Raw genomic sequence first — 16,730 nt, forward strand, 5'->3', positions numbered from 1 at the left:
TCCAATGGTAATAATGCTAAATTTGCTTTGATTGTAAATCATTTTTATCTAAAAAAAATTTTTTTTTTTAATCTAAAACAATGGCCCGGTTTCACAGACAGGGCTTAGACCTTAGTTCAATTAGATTTTATAAACGTGCCTTAGGAAAACAAAACAAAAAACATTACTGTTTTAAATCGAGACAAAACAACGGCAAGTGGTTTTGCAACTTGCAAAAAGAGCAAGTTGCTTTCAGTTAAAATATGCATTTTAGTCTGAGACTAGCTCAAGTGTTGTCTGTGAAACCGGTTTTAACCATTTTTAATGGATTGCCATTCACTACTTAACTTCAGACAACATTTCAAATGGCCTTCAGGGCATATTAACATACATTTTCTATACAGACACATCCTTTGCATGATATAAATGCATTTATTTTTTGCGAGTTTGTATGAGGGTTACTACATGTAGCATTGAGTATTTATATGGGTCTTTAAAATGGATCAGACTTTAAACTGATAGGTTGCTTCCCAAGTGAAAATGGAAAAAGGAGAATGAGTCTTCTGCACCTCAAATAGCAATATTACAGGTTTAATGTGACGGTGTGATTCTATAGTACTTCACAAAAACAAGATATTTAACCCAAAACATGTTATGTAGGAAAAAATCAGATGGCAGGTATGTGTCAAAGCTTTGCTCATTCATACATAAATAAATACATGGTTGCTTAAGTACTCACAGAATCCAGCCTTTCCTTTCAACCTAAATAAAGTCCCAACGGATTCATAAAGAGCCTTGTTAAGCAATCAATATGGCATTAAATCATGAGTAATATAATGTGTTTTTGTACAACAAAGAGATCAGCTAAAGTGCACTGATCTGGAGAGAAAAGAGAAAAACAACAAGGAACCTTTCATCATTTGTTTATTTTATTCAATTTTTTCCACGTGTTGCATTTCTGCTCTTGGAAGCGACATCTTTATCGGGTTCCGACGGTCACCTGCCAAACTCGGATCAGGTTGTCTGTGTATCCAGCAAAGAGAGTCTGAGAAAAAAAAATAGTGTAATTAATACATTTTTGATTGTCCATTGGTGCATATTGAAGATTACCCACTGCACTCATACTCAAGAGATCCACCATCCAAACTGATGCTGATTATCTGCAAAATGACCTCGTCACACACACACACACACACACACACACACACAATAAAGGGCCTTTGACACCAAGTGCGATTAAACGGCACAATTAAACAGCGTGAATGTACGTTGCAATGACTCTTGAATTGAGACAATAGATCCCTATTGAGCCGTTCACACCGGGCGCGACCAATTGCTGCACTACAAAGCAAGATTATTTTTTCCCGACGAGTGACAGTTTTCCCCCTCGTCAGCCCACAATAGAACGAGCCGCCCAATTAGATTTGAGCTTATCCGAGGTGCTGCTATTGCACAAGTGTGAGAGTGGTGGCGCTGTGAAAACAGTGTAAACGCCAAAGAAAAGTATTCCGGAGAAGAGAATGGATGTGGAGTTATTTTAAACATTGGTTTCTGAGAACAGATTTATTCTTTACATGTTCTTTATACACAATTGTCCACTGAATTATGCGATCTGAAGAGTTTGAAACGGCGGACAGAGCTCTGTTTTCTTCCGTGACTGTCTGTTATGAGTCAGAGAGCTCATTGGCTCTAGAGCCGTCAGTCATATTGTGTGATCAAAACTCCTGCCCTTCTGAATGTTGACGTTGCGTTTTTTATTTCCTCGTTCTGAGTTCTGCACATAACTGAGAGAAACGTTTCTACAGATGAAACATGAAGCCAAAGAAATATATGATTATGACGATATATGTTCTGTATGTGTTTTTCATGCGGCTTGGGGTTAGTGTTGTTAAAACTAAAAAAATTAAAGAAATTAAAAAAATTATGACGCTTTGAACGCTGTTGAGCTGGATTCATAAACACTTCTGACTGGCCATTGTGCTCACGCGCTCATCAAATATGTCTGTGATTGGCTACAATGACCAGAGCTTCAAAAACATGTTGCAAATGTACATCAATGACGCTTGACACCGAGCGCTTGCACAGATACACACGGCAGAGTCTGAATGCAGGCGCCTATCAGCCTATCGGTCCGCTGGTCGACGCCTGCTTGTGCTTTCAGATGCTCCTTCTCCCACTTTCAAAACACTTCTGTGCGTTGACAGGGCTTTCGGTTCGGTGCGCGTGTGTACCGAACGGTTACGAATGCAATCTTTAACAGTTAACATTCGGCTTGTTTTAAGCGGAACACACTTCAATCCTAGTTCCCACTCGAACATATTAAGTATTCAGTCCATTTTATCACGAAATTCAAACGATTGTGACGACTGATCACTGTATAGGCGCGTCAATTCAAGTGGCCGCGGCACTCACGATTATCTCTTCCAGAAGAATAAACATTAATTAATATCTTAAGGTATGTTGAGGATACATTAACACTTACTGAAACGTATCAGATGTCGTGTAATCGCTCAATGTTTCGATCGCAAAAACACGTCAAACAGCTTGTAAACAATGTCACGCAGCATTTACCTCAGAGTCAGAAGTCATTCAGTGTCCACAGCTGTTAATTCACTATAGAAATCAACTCTTTCACTAAATATATGCACCATATTAGCCTATATATATTAATTCTACTTAACCTGTTAGTGATGTCTTGATTATTTAATGCTATGTTTAGATAAATCTGTCATGAAAATGACAGTCACTAAGATTATATTTCAACAACGAATTGGAGAAAAAACTATTTTATAATTAGATTTAGGAGTTAATGCAAAAACTGCCTTATGTGAAGTTTACATGCTTGCACACAATGTGTTATTTGAGTGTTGATTATTATATCTAAACATGAATATCAGCTGAATATATCTAGGCTCATAGATTGGGCTCTGTTGTTAACCTTTAATATTATAGTAATATTGTGCAAGTAAGGGCTCCCTATATAGTTTACAGCATTATCTTTAAGAAACTTTTAGTTATAATTTAATTAATTTAAGGACAGACACAATTTTTTCAGTAAACCACTGTTTAATAAAAAATAAATAAAAAGCCATTTTTTGAAAACTGCTGTACCGAACCATGACTTCAAAACCGAGGTACGTACCGAACCGTCAGTTTTGTGTCCTGTTACACCCCTAGCGTTGATCATTGTAGCCAATCACAGACACATCCAATAAGCACATGAGCACAATGGCCAGTCAGAAGTGTTTATGATTCCAGCTCAACAGCGCTCAAAGAGTTACATTTTTTAAATTTCAGTACCGACTTGGTATCGCGGTCGGTACTTTTGACAACACTACTCAGGTATTTTTTATAACAATAAAGAATGAGAAATGCTTACATGAGAAATGCTAAGTTGTTGTAGCGTTCAGTTTATTATAAAACACTACAAATAATGCACGTCTGCCCATTATTTAATCACTTTAGATCGCAGTGAGAAGTTATTACAGTTCGTGTAGTACCAAACTTTATTTATCGAAATATATTGATGCATGTTGTACATCAGACGAGGCTAAAGCCAATTGTGAAAACCTACGAGACACACACATGAGGAAATATGTATTCTCTGTCAGCGCCACCTATTGTGCAGCATGAATTAGCTGGAGGCGATCAATCAGTTCCCATTCAGTGTGAAAGCTCTCTTGGTCGGCGATTTGCTTCACTTTATCGTGTTGTGCTCAGTGTGAAACCTTTACTCTGGCCTGCGGGAAGCTCTTACCTGTCCATCAGCAGACCAGGCCAGACACGTGCACTGGGGCGGCTCAGCCTTGCTGTTAGTGGTGATGACTTCCTGTCTGAGCTCGTCAACAATGATCTTTCCCTCCAGATCCTGTGAAGAGAGGGACACAACAGTAATGTGAGAGAAGAGTGATTAGAGTGCAAATGAAACCATCCGAAAGCCAAATATTAATCTACATAAAGTACATTCAAAATGTTTATTGCAAGTAAAAACCTTTTTTTTTTTAAATCAGTGTTTCTGCAGTTTTTTTTTTACTAAATGAATTTTAAATGTATGATATTTAATGTATACATTTAATGTATGATATCATACAAATTAAAATAAAAGCATTTAAACATGATTAACATTTTTAAGTGGTGGCAAATAAATTGTTACGATTGTTGATAATTGAAACGTTTGATTAGATTAAGCAAAAATCAACTGAACTTTCCAACTTTAGTTCCATTTTTATAAATTTAACATGTACTGCAAAGATTTTCAATGTTGATGAATTGAAATCACCAGTTATAAAGTGGCGACACAAATGGATCGTTAAACCAGAGTACATTTTTTTTAAATGGACAACTTTAACTGATTCACCAAAATGAATTGAACTTGCCATTTTTAATGTAATTTTTGTCCAATGAATTTCAATGTTGATTTTCAGTGGAGACAAAATTAAATCAGAGTGGACTTTTCTTCCAAACGGACCAGTTTAACTTATTCACCAAAATAAACTGAACTTGACAATTTTAAATGTAACATGTATTGCACTGATATTCAACATTATCGAACTGAAATCACCAGTCAAAAATCAACATTTTTAAGTGGCAACAAATTAATATTGAACACACACATATACATACATACATACACACACACATACACACATATATATATATATATATATTAAAAAATTGAACACATATTGCAATGATTTTTAATGTTGATGAATTGAAATCACCAGTCCAAATCATCAGTTGACTGTTATGAGTTTTTCCAATGAATGATGCCGCAATAATGCTAAATTTAAAAAAAAATCTGCACGCAATAGGGTAGCGCTACAACCAACCAAAGCAACGAAGAAGGTGAAGCAGAGCTGGTTGATAGATTAAAATTAAACTTCTTAAGAATGACTTCAGTGTCGCTCTTTGTTCTTTTCTCAAAGAAAAGCTTAACTCAAATCTTCCAGAGTCAAAGCCGATTCGAAAGACGCCATTCGCCAGCTTCTTTGTTTACGAGTAGCACGTGGAACCGCCGCAACTCTGCCGTCATTATGTTAAGCCCGCCCACCGACTCTATACACGATGTGATTGGCCTGACCAGAGTTTGGTTTTTCCAGCTTGCAAGCCAACGGAGAGTTGCTAGACGACCCTGGCTGCAAATTACATTTGCTGCCGCTAGGGTGTGTCAAGATTTCGAAATTACAGCATCACCAAACTGACACTATCCTGCCAAAAAACATCATACCCAGATCTTGATGCTCGGGCCTGTGGCAGCACACAGCCAGTATCTGTTGGGACTGAAGCAGAGAGCGTTGATCACGTCACCGCCGTCCAGCGTGTAAAGATGCTTGCCTTCATTCAGATCCCAAAGCATGGCCTGTCCATCCTGAAGACAGAGACACAGAGAAGTTCAAACCGCCATATCACTATAAAGTCATCCAGCATAATGAAGGCACAGAACTGCATTAAATAATGCATACAAGTGAATATCAATCGTTAGCCTTAAAGGTTAAGTTTAAATGGTAGTTGGCAGAGTTGTGTCTTTTATCACCATGACTGAAGATGATCATCCTATTTTAAAAGGCAGCTTTATAGTTTCATAAATAAAATATTATGAGTAAAATATGAATTGGATATTTAGTTTATGTTATACTACATTATTACATTTTTTATTAATTTAATTTTAACCTATTTAATTCAAGTTTATTTTTTATGTAAAAAACAAAACAAAAATCAATGCTAGATGATTATTATGCGTTTTATTAATTTTAAAAGCATTTATTAAAATGTATTTGTTTGAAAGATTTTAGATTTTTTACACCCTTGTCCCTTGCTGTCCCCTGGGAGTCACTGGTCCCCATCTTGAAAACAGATTTGGACCATGAGGAGTGAAACTGACCTTTCCTCCAGACGCACAGAGGGAGCCATCAGGGGACACGGTGACGGTGTTCAGGAATCCGGTGTGTCCGATGTGATTGGTCTTCAGCTTGCAGTTGGCCAGATTCCACACCTGAAAGAAACAACATGCTATGAGTGAAAATATTGCACACACTTATATTGAGCCCCTAAATCAGTGGTCACCAACGATTTGAAAAGGTTGGTGACCACTGCCGTAAAGGGACATGGTGATGGAAAAAAATATGAGATGGGAGGAAAAATGATGTCCATGCTTTTGTGTTCTTCTCCCGAGAAACGTCGTGTTTGCACGCAAATCCTTTGGCCTCGCTCACAAAGAACTCAAAGATTTGGAAACGAACGCAAAGTTTCTCTCGGGGGAAACGCAAAACGCTTGCAAGCAACCGCGAAAAGCTTAGAAATCAATATTTTCCTCTCATTTTTTTCTCTTTATGGGCCCTGTACACTTATGTTTGTCATAATCTTATAAAAAAACAACAACAACAACATTGATTTAAAAGTTTAGGCTTAAATGTTTGAAATTAATTTTGTAGAGAGATTTAAAAAAAAATTTAGACAAAAAAAAAACATGCCCACATGCATTTATAAAACTATTTACTAAGTTTTTGTCAAATGCATGTTATTAATCTTATTGTGAACTTCTCATCTGTTTTTTGACTTCATAAATGTAATAATTTCATAAATGGATCTTCTTGTGAAAACGTTAGTCGAGAAAAAACATTAATGTCCAGCAAACATTTGAACACCCTCAAAACTTAAAAAAGCACCGGGTTGCATCTCATGAATTTGATTGTTTGTTTGTTTGTTTATTTATAGTTTAACGCCATGCTAGCTATCCCGGCTATATTCATGTCGAGAAAGATGAAAAATAAAAAACTACCATTAAAATAACTTTTTGCATTTGATCTTAGATAAAATTTCTAAAAGTATATGTGGTTTGCACCTGATGAAGTCATTCGAGAAGTGTGAAGAGCTGATCCTGCAGCCACACTCTTAAAAGCAAGTATAAAGGTCAGAGATCATACGCTGGGGCTGATGCTCTGTATTATGTTACATCCTACACAAGGATTTTCCAGTCTCACAAACTGTTGAGTGTCGCATGAAGTACATGAACACAACAGGTATGGTTGGGTAGTGAAACCCAGTGCTATATAACCGGTACGTAACCGGACCGAATCAATTTCGGCACCTCACTTCAGTGCCACTTAAATTCAAACGTGCTATCGCACTTTGGCTGGCGCCGAGCCAGACACGCTCAACGCTCGTCACATATCACAACTATTCAGTGTTTTCAACCACATGTTTATTTTAGGTTTCAGACATTTAAATGTTCATAAGTGCAAGCAAAAAATACACACTGATGACTATGGAAGCGGCAATAACAATTAGGCACCCTTTTATCGTTTTAAAAGTATCGGTTTGGCACCGGTATCGTAAAAAAACCAAACGATACCCAACCCTAACAACAGGGTCTTGGTCGAAGCATATAAAATGCTAAATGAAAACCTTAGTCAATACTAGGGATGTCACGGTACCAAAATTCTAGTAGTCGGTACCAATACCATAATTTTACAGTACTCTGTACCAATTTCAGTACCACAGCTAAATGTTTTTATTTATTTATTTTATTGAACTATTTAAAAAAAATTAAATGTATTAAGTTTATTATTTATGATGATAATCATTATAACTAAATAATACAAACATTTAAAGACTGTATGCTGTTTAAAAGTAAGTGAAAAATAATCAACCATCTAGGCATAATTATTATTATTATTAGTAGAGATCTATTGTTATTACATAGAGACATAGCTAAATCTACAGTAGGCTACAACAGTAGCCTAATATATTGTCAATTACATTTTTTTTAAACCAAACTTTTATTTTGACGGGTTGCCGTGAAGACCCTTGAGTGTCTGTGATCATGATATGACAGATTTCTCAAATGAAACGGTAAATTCTCATGAAGTGACGGTTTATGTCCTCATATAGTGACACACGGCAGAGGTTACAAAGCGAGCGAGTGTCATACGCGCGTGTGTGTGCGTGTGTGCGCCCGACCACACATCTCCACCCGACCGCCCGTCATTCACACAGAGACACAGAACATGCAGGAGTAATATTTAAATATTATTTTGCAGTTTAATATTCACAGACACTAGTATATATTTGGCTACAGTCTGGAGCCCTGCGCTTGGATAAACACGGAAGCGACTGAACGCAGCTGCGGGTACCGAATACACTCGGGAGTCTGTACTACCGGTACTACAAAAATGCTGGTAAAGTCACATTTTTATAATTTCAGTACAGACTTGGTACCGAAGTACCGGTACTTGTGACATCCCTAGTCAATAAGTTTCTGTAAAGCTGCTTCGAAACAATGTGCACTATGAAAAGCTCTATATAAGGCCCTGTCCACATGAACACAGGTATTTTCAAAACCGCAGCTTTTTCTACACGGTTTGGCTGTTCGTCCACACGCTAACGCAGTATCCGGTTACTGAAACCAGACTTTTTTGAAAACTTCAGCAAGGGGGAAGATTTTTAGAAACTCCGGTTGCAGCGTTGTCGTGTAGATGGTGAAACGGCAGATTTCGGCTTGTGAAGTTGAAATGTGCGCCGTTCTCTCCTTTGTTCGACGTCAGATTGTGCGCCGTTATCTCTTGTGTTTACATGAGTCGAGTCTATGCAATGGCGGACGTAGCTTTTAATAACTCTGCTAACAGCGCTTATCACATGTATACAGATACATGCGCAGTTATCTCATTGCAGAACAGAGCCGCCAGAATGCAAGAATACAAAATAGTAAGGCAAGTGTGTGAAGCTTCTGTCCACTTGGGTCCTACCCCATACAGTTACCTGTCACTGAGTCCAAAGTAAAGGAACTTGGGTTTCACCGAGCCCATGGCATCCCTCAGTGCAATGGTGCCGTGGATGGGACCCATGTGGAAATCAGGCAGCCAATCAGAGCGTGTTTTTGGGTTTTCATGTGGACCGAGATTTTTTTTTTAACCGTGCTTGTGTGGACGCGATTGTTTTTTAAAACGGAGGAGGAAAAACTCTGGTTATGAAAATACCTGTGTACTTGTGAACTAGGCCTAAATTAAACTAAATGAGTTAGTTCTCACCTTGACCATCTTGTCCCAGCCGCAGGAGACGATGATGGGGTTGCTGCTGTTTGGGGAGAAACGGACGCAGGAAACCCACTCGGTGTGACTCTCGTCCTGAGGAACAACACAAACATCAGCTCAGCTAACAGCTTTAACCCTGTAAAGTCTGACATATTAAATAATAGTCTGAAAAATCTCTCTTTATAAAATGGAGCTATTTATTAAACCTTTAGACAAAATCTACAAGTTTTTTGTTAAGTATCATATATGATACACCAGGCTTTTATGGCTCATATCATCTGTTAAAGTGAGAATATGGAGCTCAAACTTGGAGAAAAAAACACTTCCATTTTATTCAGAGGCCGAAACGGAGCAAAAATATGCAATTTGGGGCAGTTGCTGATATTTACATGGACTTTTTGTCTGAAAAGATTAAATTCTGATGCTCGTAATGTTAATCAAGGAGATCTTTATTACAGTATAACAGACTACTTACATAAATTGCATTTCAATCGTTATTCTATATCTGCCAATAATATGTATTAGTAAGACAATTTTTAATTCTTACTTTTATGATCAAAGCTCTGTAATACATAATGCAATTCATAGTTTTCACGTGACGTCACACGCTTATAGGAACGCCCACCTGGAGGGCAAAACAAGGCTTTCCTCCATTGCCCGCCAGTCATTTTTACCAGGTTTGTAGTCAGTATTACTGCAGTAAGACGGTGATTTTAAAATACCAAATTCAATATACACCTTATTGATGTTGCATACTTCCGCATTAAACTGTGCTCAATTGAATCCTTATTGGTGCAACTCACCCTATAGAGTTTTTCACGTTACGCATTTTAAAAACGTCCCGCTGTTTTTAGTCCAAAACATACATCTTGTTACCATATTTTTGTTTTAAGATGAACATTTGACATTTGTGCTGCAGTTCTATGGAGGTTTTGCCCTCCACCAGTCACGTGACTAAAAACTATGAATACAGATGATGATGAACAAATAAACCTTCCTCAAAAGCCTGATGATACTCACATTTGAACATCATTTTTCTAAAAAAGATATGGTATGGATAATCAAGTAAACCTAAGTTGCTTCAGTCCAGTATAAAAGTTATGTTTACTTTATAAAAATCTGATTTCACAGTAAAAAGACGTGACCCATGAGCTGAAAGAGGACGTTTTTACAGTTATACTAAAAGACCTTTTACTTGCTAAAAAAAGTCTAAACTATCAGACGACAGAAGGCATGTAGCAGATTGTGTGCAACAAGTTTTCCAGCAAACGTTGGATCATGTTGTTAATTAAGAGGCCTTAGAAATTTGCATATTAAATATGATGCATTAGGCTTTATAGGGTTATGTCACTTTGATCAGGCCAAGATAAATCACTGCTAAAACAGCCTATGAGGACCACACTGACCAACCCAAGGTTCCCCTCACCTGAATGGTGTACTTGCAGACGCCCAGGGTGTTCCACAGCTTGATGGTCTTGTCCCGGGAGCCGGACACGATCTGCCGGTTATCAGCGGAGAAGGCCACGCTCAGCACGTCTTTGGTGTGGCCCACAAAGCGACGGGTTGTGGTTCCACTGAAAAGAACATTTGAAGAGCAAAAGGTCACAAACATGAGGGCTATTCACACTGCGCTCACACTGAACCCCAGGTAAAGGAACGCTTTACACTTAGAAGCGGGGTTTAGCGTCGCTTTTAATCCAGGGTTATGAAACCCTGACCTGGAGCAGGATTAGAGATGCTTTTGCAGTGTTAACCCCACATTGCGGTGCCAAACTTGTGCAATGGGAAATGATGCAGTGTTAGACTGTTACAACTATATGCTTAACCCAGGGTTTAGGATGTTGGGATGTTAAACCAGGGCTTAGGATGTTAACCCAGGGTTTAGGATGTTGGGATGTTAACCCAGGGTTTAGGGTGTTCACCCATTAATACAGGGTGAGGGATGTTAACCCAGGGTTTAGGGTGTTCACCCATTAATACAGGGTGAGGGATGTTAACCCAGGGTTTAGGATGTTAACCCAGCATTAGGATGTTAACCCAGGGTTTAGGATGTTAACCCAGCATTAGGATGTTGGGATGTTAACCCAGGGTTTAGGGTGTTCACCCATTAATACAGGGTGAGGGATGTTAACCCAGGGTTTAGGATGTTAACCCAGCATTAGGATGTTGAGATGTTAACCCAGGGTTTAGGATGTTAACCCAGCGTTAGGATGTTAACCCGGGGTTTAGGATGTTAACCCAGGGTTTAGGGTGTTCACCCATTAACACAGGGTGAGGGATGTTAACCCAGCATTAGGATGTTAACCCAGGGTTTAGGAATCTACGGTGTGAAACAGCAGTTTATGAAAATGTTAGCCCAGCGTTAGGATGTTAACCAAGGGTTTAGGATGTTGGGATGTTAACCCAGGGTTTAGGGTGTTCACCCATTAACCCAGGGCGAGGGATGTTAACCCAGGGTTTAAGATGTTAACCAGGGTTTAGGAATCTACGGTGTGAAACAGCAGTTTATGAAAATGTTAGCCCAGCGTTAGGATGTTAACCAAGGGTTTAGGATGTTGGGATGTTAACCCAGGGTTTAGGGTGTTCACCCATTAACCCAGGGCGAGGGATGTTAACCCAGGGTTTAAGATGTTAACCAGGGTTTAGGAATCTACGGTGTGAAACAGCAGTTTATGAAAATTTTAGCCCAGGGTCTAGGATGTTAACCAAGGGTTTAGGATGTTGGGATGTTAACCCAGGGTGAGGGATGTTAACCCAGGGTTTAGGATGTTAATCAGGGTTTGGGAATCTACGGTGTGAAACAGCAGTTTATGAAAATGTTAGCCCAGCGTTAGGATGTTAATCCAGGGTTTAGGATGTTAACCCAGCGTTAGGATCTTAACCCAGGATTTAGGAATCTATGGTTTGAAACAGCAGTTTATGAATACTCAGGATTAATTGTTAACCCCGGGTTAATTATGAGCAATGTGAAACGTGAAGCAAGATAACCCAGGATTCCGTTTACCTGGGGTTTAGAATGACCCAGGGTTAACTAGTTCAGGTGTAAAAATCCCTAGAGACACCCTCATACTCACGTGGTGAGGTCCCACAGACGCAGAGTGCTGTCCCACGAGCCGGACAGAGCAAACTGACCATCTGATGAGATGACCACATCGCTCACGAAGTGAGAGTGTCCGCGCAGGGCTCGCTGAGGAATACCATAGTTGGTCTCATCACGAGTGAGTTTCCACATGATGACGGTCTTATCTAGAGAAACAAGCAGATATTACAAGAAACAACTAGTTAGAAGAGAAACATTTGGCTTTATACAGTATTTCTGTTCCCTCCAAAACAAAAATGCATCATTAACAGTGTTTTTATTAATCATAACCAACTATATATGGTTAATTCACTTATATAAACTATCATTTCATGTAAATATTGTTAATTTTGCAGATATAATAACCGTAAATTATGCATAATTATAAACAAATAACTTCTCAAACTTATAGTAAGTATGTTTTTAATTAATATAACTCAATATTTGGGCATACACTTCAACAAAGACACCTTATAATAATTATTTTCACACTCAAATAAATAAATAACAACAAAGTACCAGGGTGAACAATGTAAATACAATAAAGTACTATAGGATTGCTATAAAACGGCATCACTGTATCATGGTACAACCACAGTACTTTCTTATGAGGAAGGCGTTAACTTTGGCGCTTTCTTCTCCGGAAAAGTACCATGGCGTTACAGTAATACCATGTTTTTGGGCATTCATCAGTTTAAGTAGCTTGGACTACTATGGTAAATGATCATTGTAAACATTGAACACTGTGGTAGCACTAAAGCACTTGTTAGTCGCGCTAACGGCCGTCAGACAGCTGTAGTTGAGCGGTATAAACAGTGTGTATCTGTCACCTCGGGACGCGGACAGAATCATGTCTGGAAACTGCGGGGTCGTGGCGATCTGGGTCACCCAGCCGTTGTGGCCCTTCAGGGTCCCTCTCACGGTCATCTGCTCGGTCATCTTGGCGCTCGGTACTGGTCGATGGCTGTAGATTGAGTTGGACGGACTGAAAAGCCGCTTTGCTCAAGTTTACAGCACAGGAAAAGGACCGGCTCCACGCCGGAAGTGAATAATCACGCATGGACAGGACGGCGCATGGCATTGTGGGAGTTGTAGTGCGAATGAAGCAACTTGACGTCCATCTTTTTTAAAGATTTAAAATGAAGTGGTTAATGTTTTTATGAGACATTGCTTTTCTGAAACACAGTTGTACGCTAAACATATTAGGAATATTATAACAGGTATAATATTATAGTATAGTGTATATCCAGCTAAAATAGGTTTAATTTAGATATTGATTATCCATGTGACTTTTGTTCAATAGAGAAGTTTTGTAATTGTATATACACAAAGATTTCTTTTTGGAAATTAAAATAGAAGGAAAATAAATTAAATAATTTTGATATATGTATGTATTATTCTAATGAAAGTAATAATAATTTTACTTTTATTGTACAATTTAAGGGGACTAAGGACTATTTCACCAGTTTGGAGAACATTGTCAATAAAAAAGCAAGGAAGACTTGTCATATTTTTAATGAATATACAGTTTTTTATTAATGGATCGATGGTTTATACACTGTGGCATGTTTTGTTTTTGTTTTGTTTGGTTATTTTGTTTAGTTTTTGTGTCAATTTCTGTATTCTATACTGTAAACTACTAATTTTCTCTGGCTAAAAAAATTCAGTGGTTAAAATTATTTATTTTATAATATTAATTTCTCGCATTAATTTGGAAGCCGCCAATTTTTAAATAATAACAATAAAACATGCTTTATAATACAATAAATACAATATATAATACAACATAAAACACAACATAATAATAATAATAATAATAATAATAATAATAATAGACTAACAAACACAAACACACACACACACACACACACACACACACACACACACACACACACACACACATATAAGACTGTATAAATCTCTCTAGTTTGTCGACCCTTATTTTCGAGTGTTTCCGCTTACGTGAAAAACACGGGCAGAAAAATGTATCCGATGTTTCCGCCCGGTTTCGAACCGGGGACCTTTCGCGTGTGAGGCGAACGTGATAACCACTACACTACGGAAACCTGGGTGGACAATTCGTTCCGACCTCCGAGCTTTGACTTTTCACGTTTGTTATGATATGTCTCCATCTGGTGGTGAATGACAGAAAGTACATGACGAAATGCAAACAAAGATTGTCCACAAGATGTCGCTCAAGATCAACAGTGTCTCCGAGACCGTCTTATTTGGACGATCCAGTCACATTAAAAACGCTCTTAATGTGATTGTATTAGACTCAAAATGTCTAAATATGTTTTAAAGAGCACACCTTTAAAGCAAAATTTGATAAAAAGCAGATTGTTTGTTTTGAAATCATAAAGTAATAGATCTATCTGTGTTGAAAACGTAGCACACAATCAGATGAAGGGCCCTCTTACAGCTTTTTATACCCAGTCAGCCCTAATATAATTAGGTATAAATGTTTCTGGGGAGATGCTTTTGTCTTTGCCCACGAAACAAAGCAGTCAGCAGAGGAGAGAGCCAGCACATCTGCGTTCAGATGGAGAGTTTGGGTCTCTTGACCCCCCTGAATCAACCACATCCCTTTCATGAGCTGGTCTGGCTCCCGACTCCAGCCCTCCGCTCAGGGTGTCTCCTGCCTCAGGAACGACCGCCTGTCTAATATACTGCAGCCACAGCCTTTCTCCGACGCTCCGAGATGTTCTCCTCCTCTTCCTGGCTTTCTATTTTGATTCATGCATACCAGAAAAACTCAGACTGGGTTTTACCTCAAACTCTCTTGACTACTAGGCCATCTGGGACCTCGATGAGCTCTTAGTAAACGTTGCATGCTAAACTGCATTGTTTGCAATGGTTTTCCCCCCATGATGCATGTCAGAAAGCATTTCACACAGTTTTGACAGCTTATTTTATTTTTATTTTTTATTTCTGGAACCAGAAATGTGAAATTATTGGATTTCAGTTTAGTTGCCAAGGCAGCATTTCTCATTTTCATGTAATTTCAGTGGTTTCTGTAAAAAAGAGATATTGCATTTATACCACTGTATATGGGTATGGGGGGGCATAGGGGGGTTACATAATAAAGGTCATATTCCTCCCTTCAGATCCATTTGAATATATCTTGCATACATGATCCAGACAAAAATCTTTTTTCCCAGTATTCTCTGGCATCTAGTGGAAACAGCCCAAACTGTCTGCAGGGTGCTAGAGCACACAGGGCCTGAGTTACACACTTTCAAAAATGAATTTATAACCAAAAAAATCAAAAAGCGCCTCTTTTTTGGGGGGTGGGTTATTATAGCTCAGATAACATATACTTACATGTTTATCACTTTTAGCAGTGTTTTATGTAACTTCAAAGGGTTTCCTGTAAAATTACACCAAAATTGTGTATTTAGAGACCACTGTATGTGGGTATGGGAAGCTTCTCAATTTGGGTAGGCCGAATCCAGGTGGAAATGGTACCAGAGTAATTTAGTGTAGATAAGTTACTTTGTGTAAAACAAATGCCAAAGTGATGCATTTCTCATGTATGGAGAGACTATAAGCTTTCATATGAGGTCAGAGCTCCTCCACAGACATTTGAAATTGAAAGTATATACATGATGACACAGTCCGCAGAGTTTAGGTGGTTAAAACTATAATATTATCTTATTGATACTTACATAACATTGGTCTATTCTATAGCAACAAAATGCGTATATGGATGTTATTTTAGTGTTGTGTATTTTAAAGGTCCCATGGCATGAAATTTTCATTTTATGAGGTTTTTCAACATTAATATGAGTTCCCCTAGCCTGAATATTGTCCCCAAGTGGATAGAAATGTTGATCGGTGTAAACCCGAGTTCTGGCTGTCTTTCTCTGCCTTTGAGAAAATGACAGGCCAGACGAGCCAATCCTGAAGTCTCCTGGTTTGATGTCCAAGCAGGAACGGTTTCCTCCCTTTCCTCCGCCCAGAGAATCTGGCATGCCCATGCAAACGCTCGAGAGATCATTGCTTGTGAACGAGTGAATGCTGGCAGTTTCTCAATGTTTGGATGTACAAATGAAAACAGAAGTCTTTTTTCAGTTCCTTCTGATCTGTGATCAGTGATTTCTGATGTGTAGCTAATTAGTTATTATTCGTGCACACAATGTGGCTTCTCTCTCTCCCGACAGAACGGTGTTTTCGTGTTTTCTATCTTGTGAGTCAGTGTCCTCGTCGCGTCTATCGGTTCTAAAATGTGCATACAGTCATGAGTTTCTGCTCAACATCGGCAAAGTAACATCTTTAGAGATAAACCTCACACACACCGAAGCTCGGGCTGCACTGGCCGGTCGGCCTCCAACATCCCCGACCCCCAGTACTGCATCTGGCCCACAGCGGAGGCACCAAACGCGGCATGAGATTAAGCAGAAGGGGGGTAAGCGTGAGCATATCCGGCCTAGCCCCACAATAAACTGGATTACATTCGATTACTGATGTTGTGTCTTTGTTTGCGCTGTGTACTCAACGCGCGTCACTGACGCTTTTATTTTATTTAAAAAATAATGCTATTATCAACACTTACTTTTAACTCGTTCATCTCGACAGCTGTAATGGTACTTTGCATGTGTTACAAAGTTGGTAATAATGATGAAGACGGACTCGGCGTGACT

At 38.7% G+C, this 16,730-nt stretch overlaps 1 protein-coding gene across 1 annotated transcript; it reads right to left on the bottom strand.

Moving 5' to 3' along the window:
- Positions 1 to 886: 886 nt before the first annotated feature.
- LOC307136934 (small ribosomal subunit protein RACK1-like) lies at positions 887 to 13,151 on the bottom strand. The gene is made up of 8 exons (XM_079834325.1): positions 12,918 to 13,151; positions 12,083 to 12,254; positions 10,435 to 10,582; positions 9,006 to 9,101; positions 5,861 to 5,971; positions 5,207 to 5,347; positions 3,737 to 3,847; positions 887 to 1,024 (listed from the first exon to the last, which is right to left on the bottom strand). Exons 1-8 carry the CDS (start codon positions 13,024 to 13,026, stop codon positions 959 to 961), a joined length of 954 nt encoding a protein of 317 aa, XP_079690451.1. The 5' UTR covers positions 13,027 to 13,151; the 3' UTR covers positions 887 to 958.
- Positions 13,152 to 16,730: the final 3,579 nt, after the last annotated feature.

The sequence above is a fragment of the Gobio gobio genome (genome assembly GCF_949357685.1).
Source record: "Gobio gobio genome assembly, chromosome: 14".
Classification (NCBI taxonomy): Eukaryota; Metazoa; Chordata; class Actinopteri; order Cypriniformes; family Gobionidae; genus Gobio; species Gobio gobio.

Coding starts and splice junctions, on each gene's coding strand:
- LOC307136934 (XM_079834325.1), bottom strand. CDS start 13,026: ATGACCGAGCAGATGACCGTGAGAGGGACCCTGAAGGGCCACAACGGC. Junction 5,972..9,005: donor GCTGGGACAAGATGGTCAAG/GTGAGAACTAAC, acceptor TGTTTCTTTCAG/GTGTGGAATCTGGCCAACTG. Junction 5,348..5,860: donor TCTGTGCGTCTGGAGGAAAG/GTCAGTTTCACT, acceptor CTCTGTCTTCAG/GATGGACAGGCCATGCTTTG.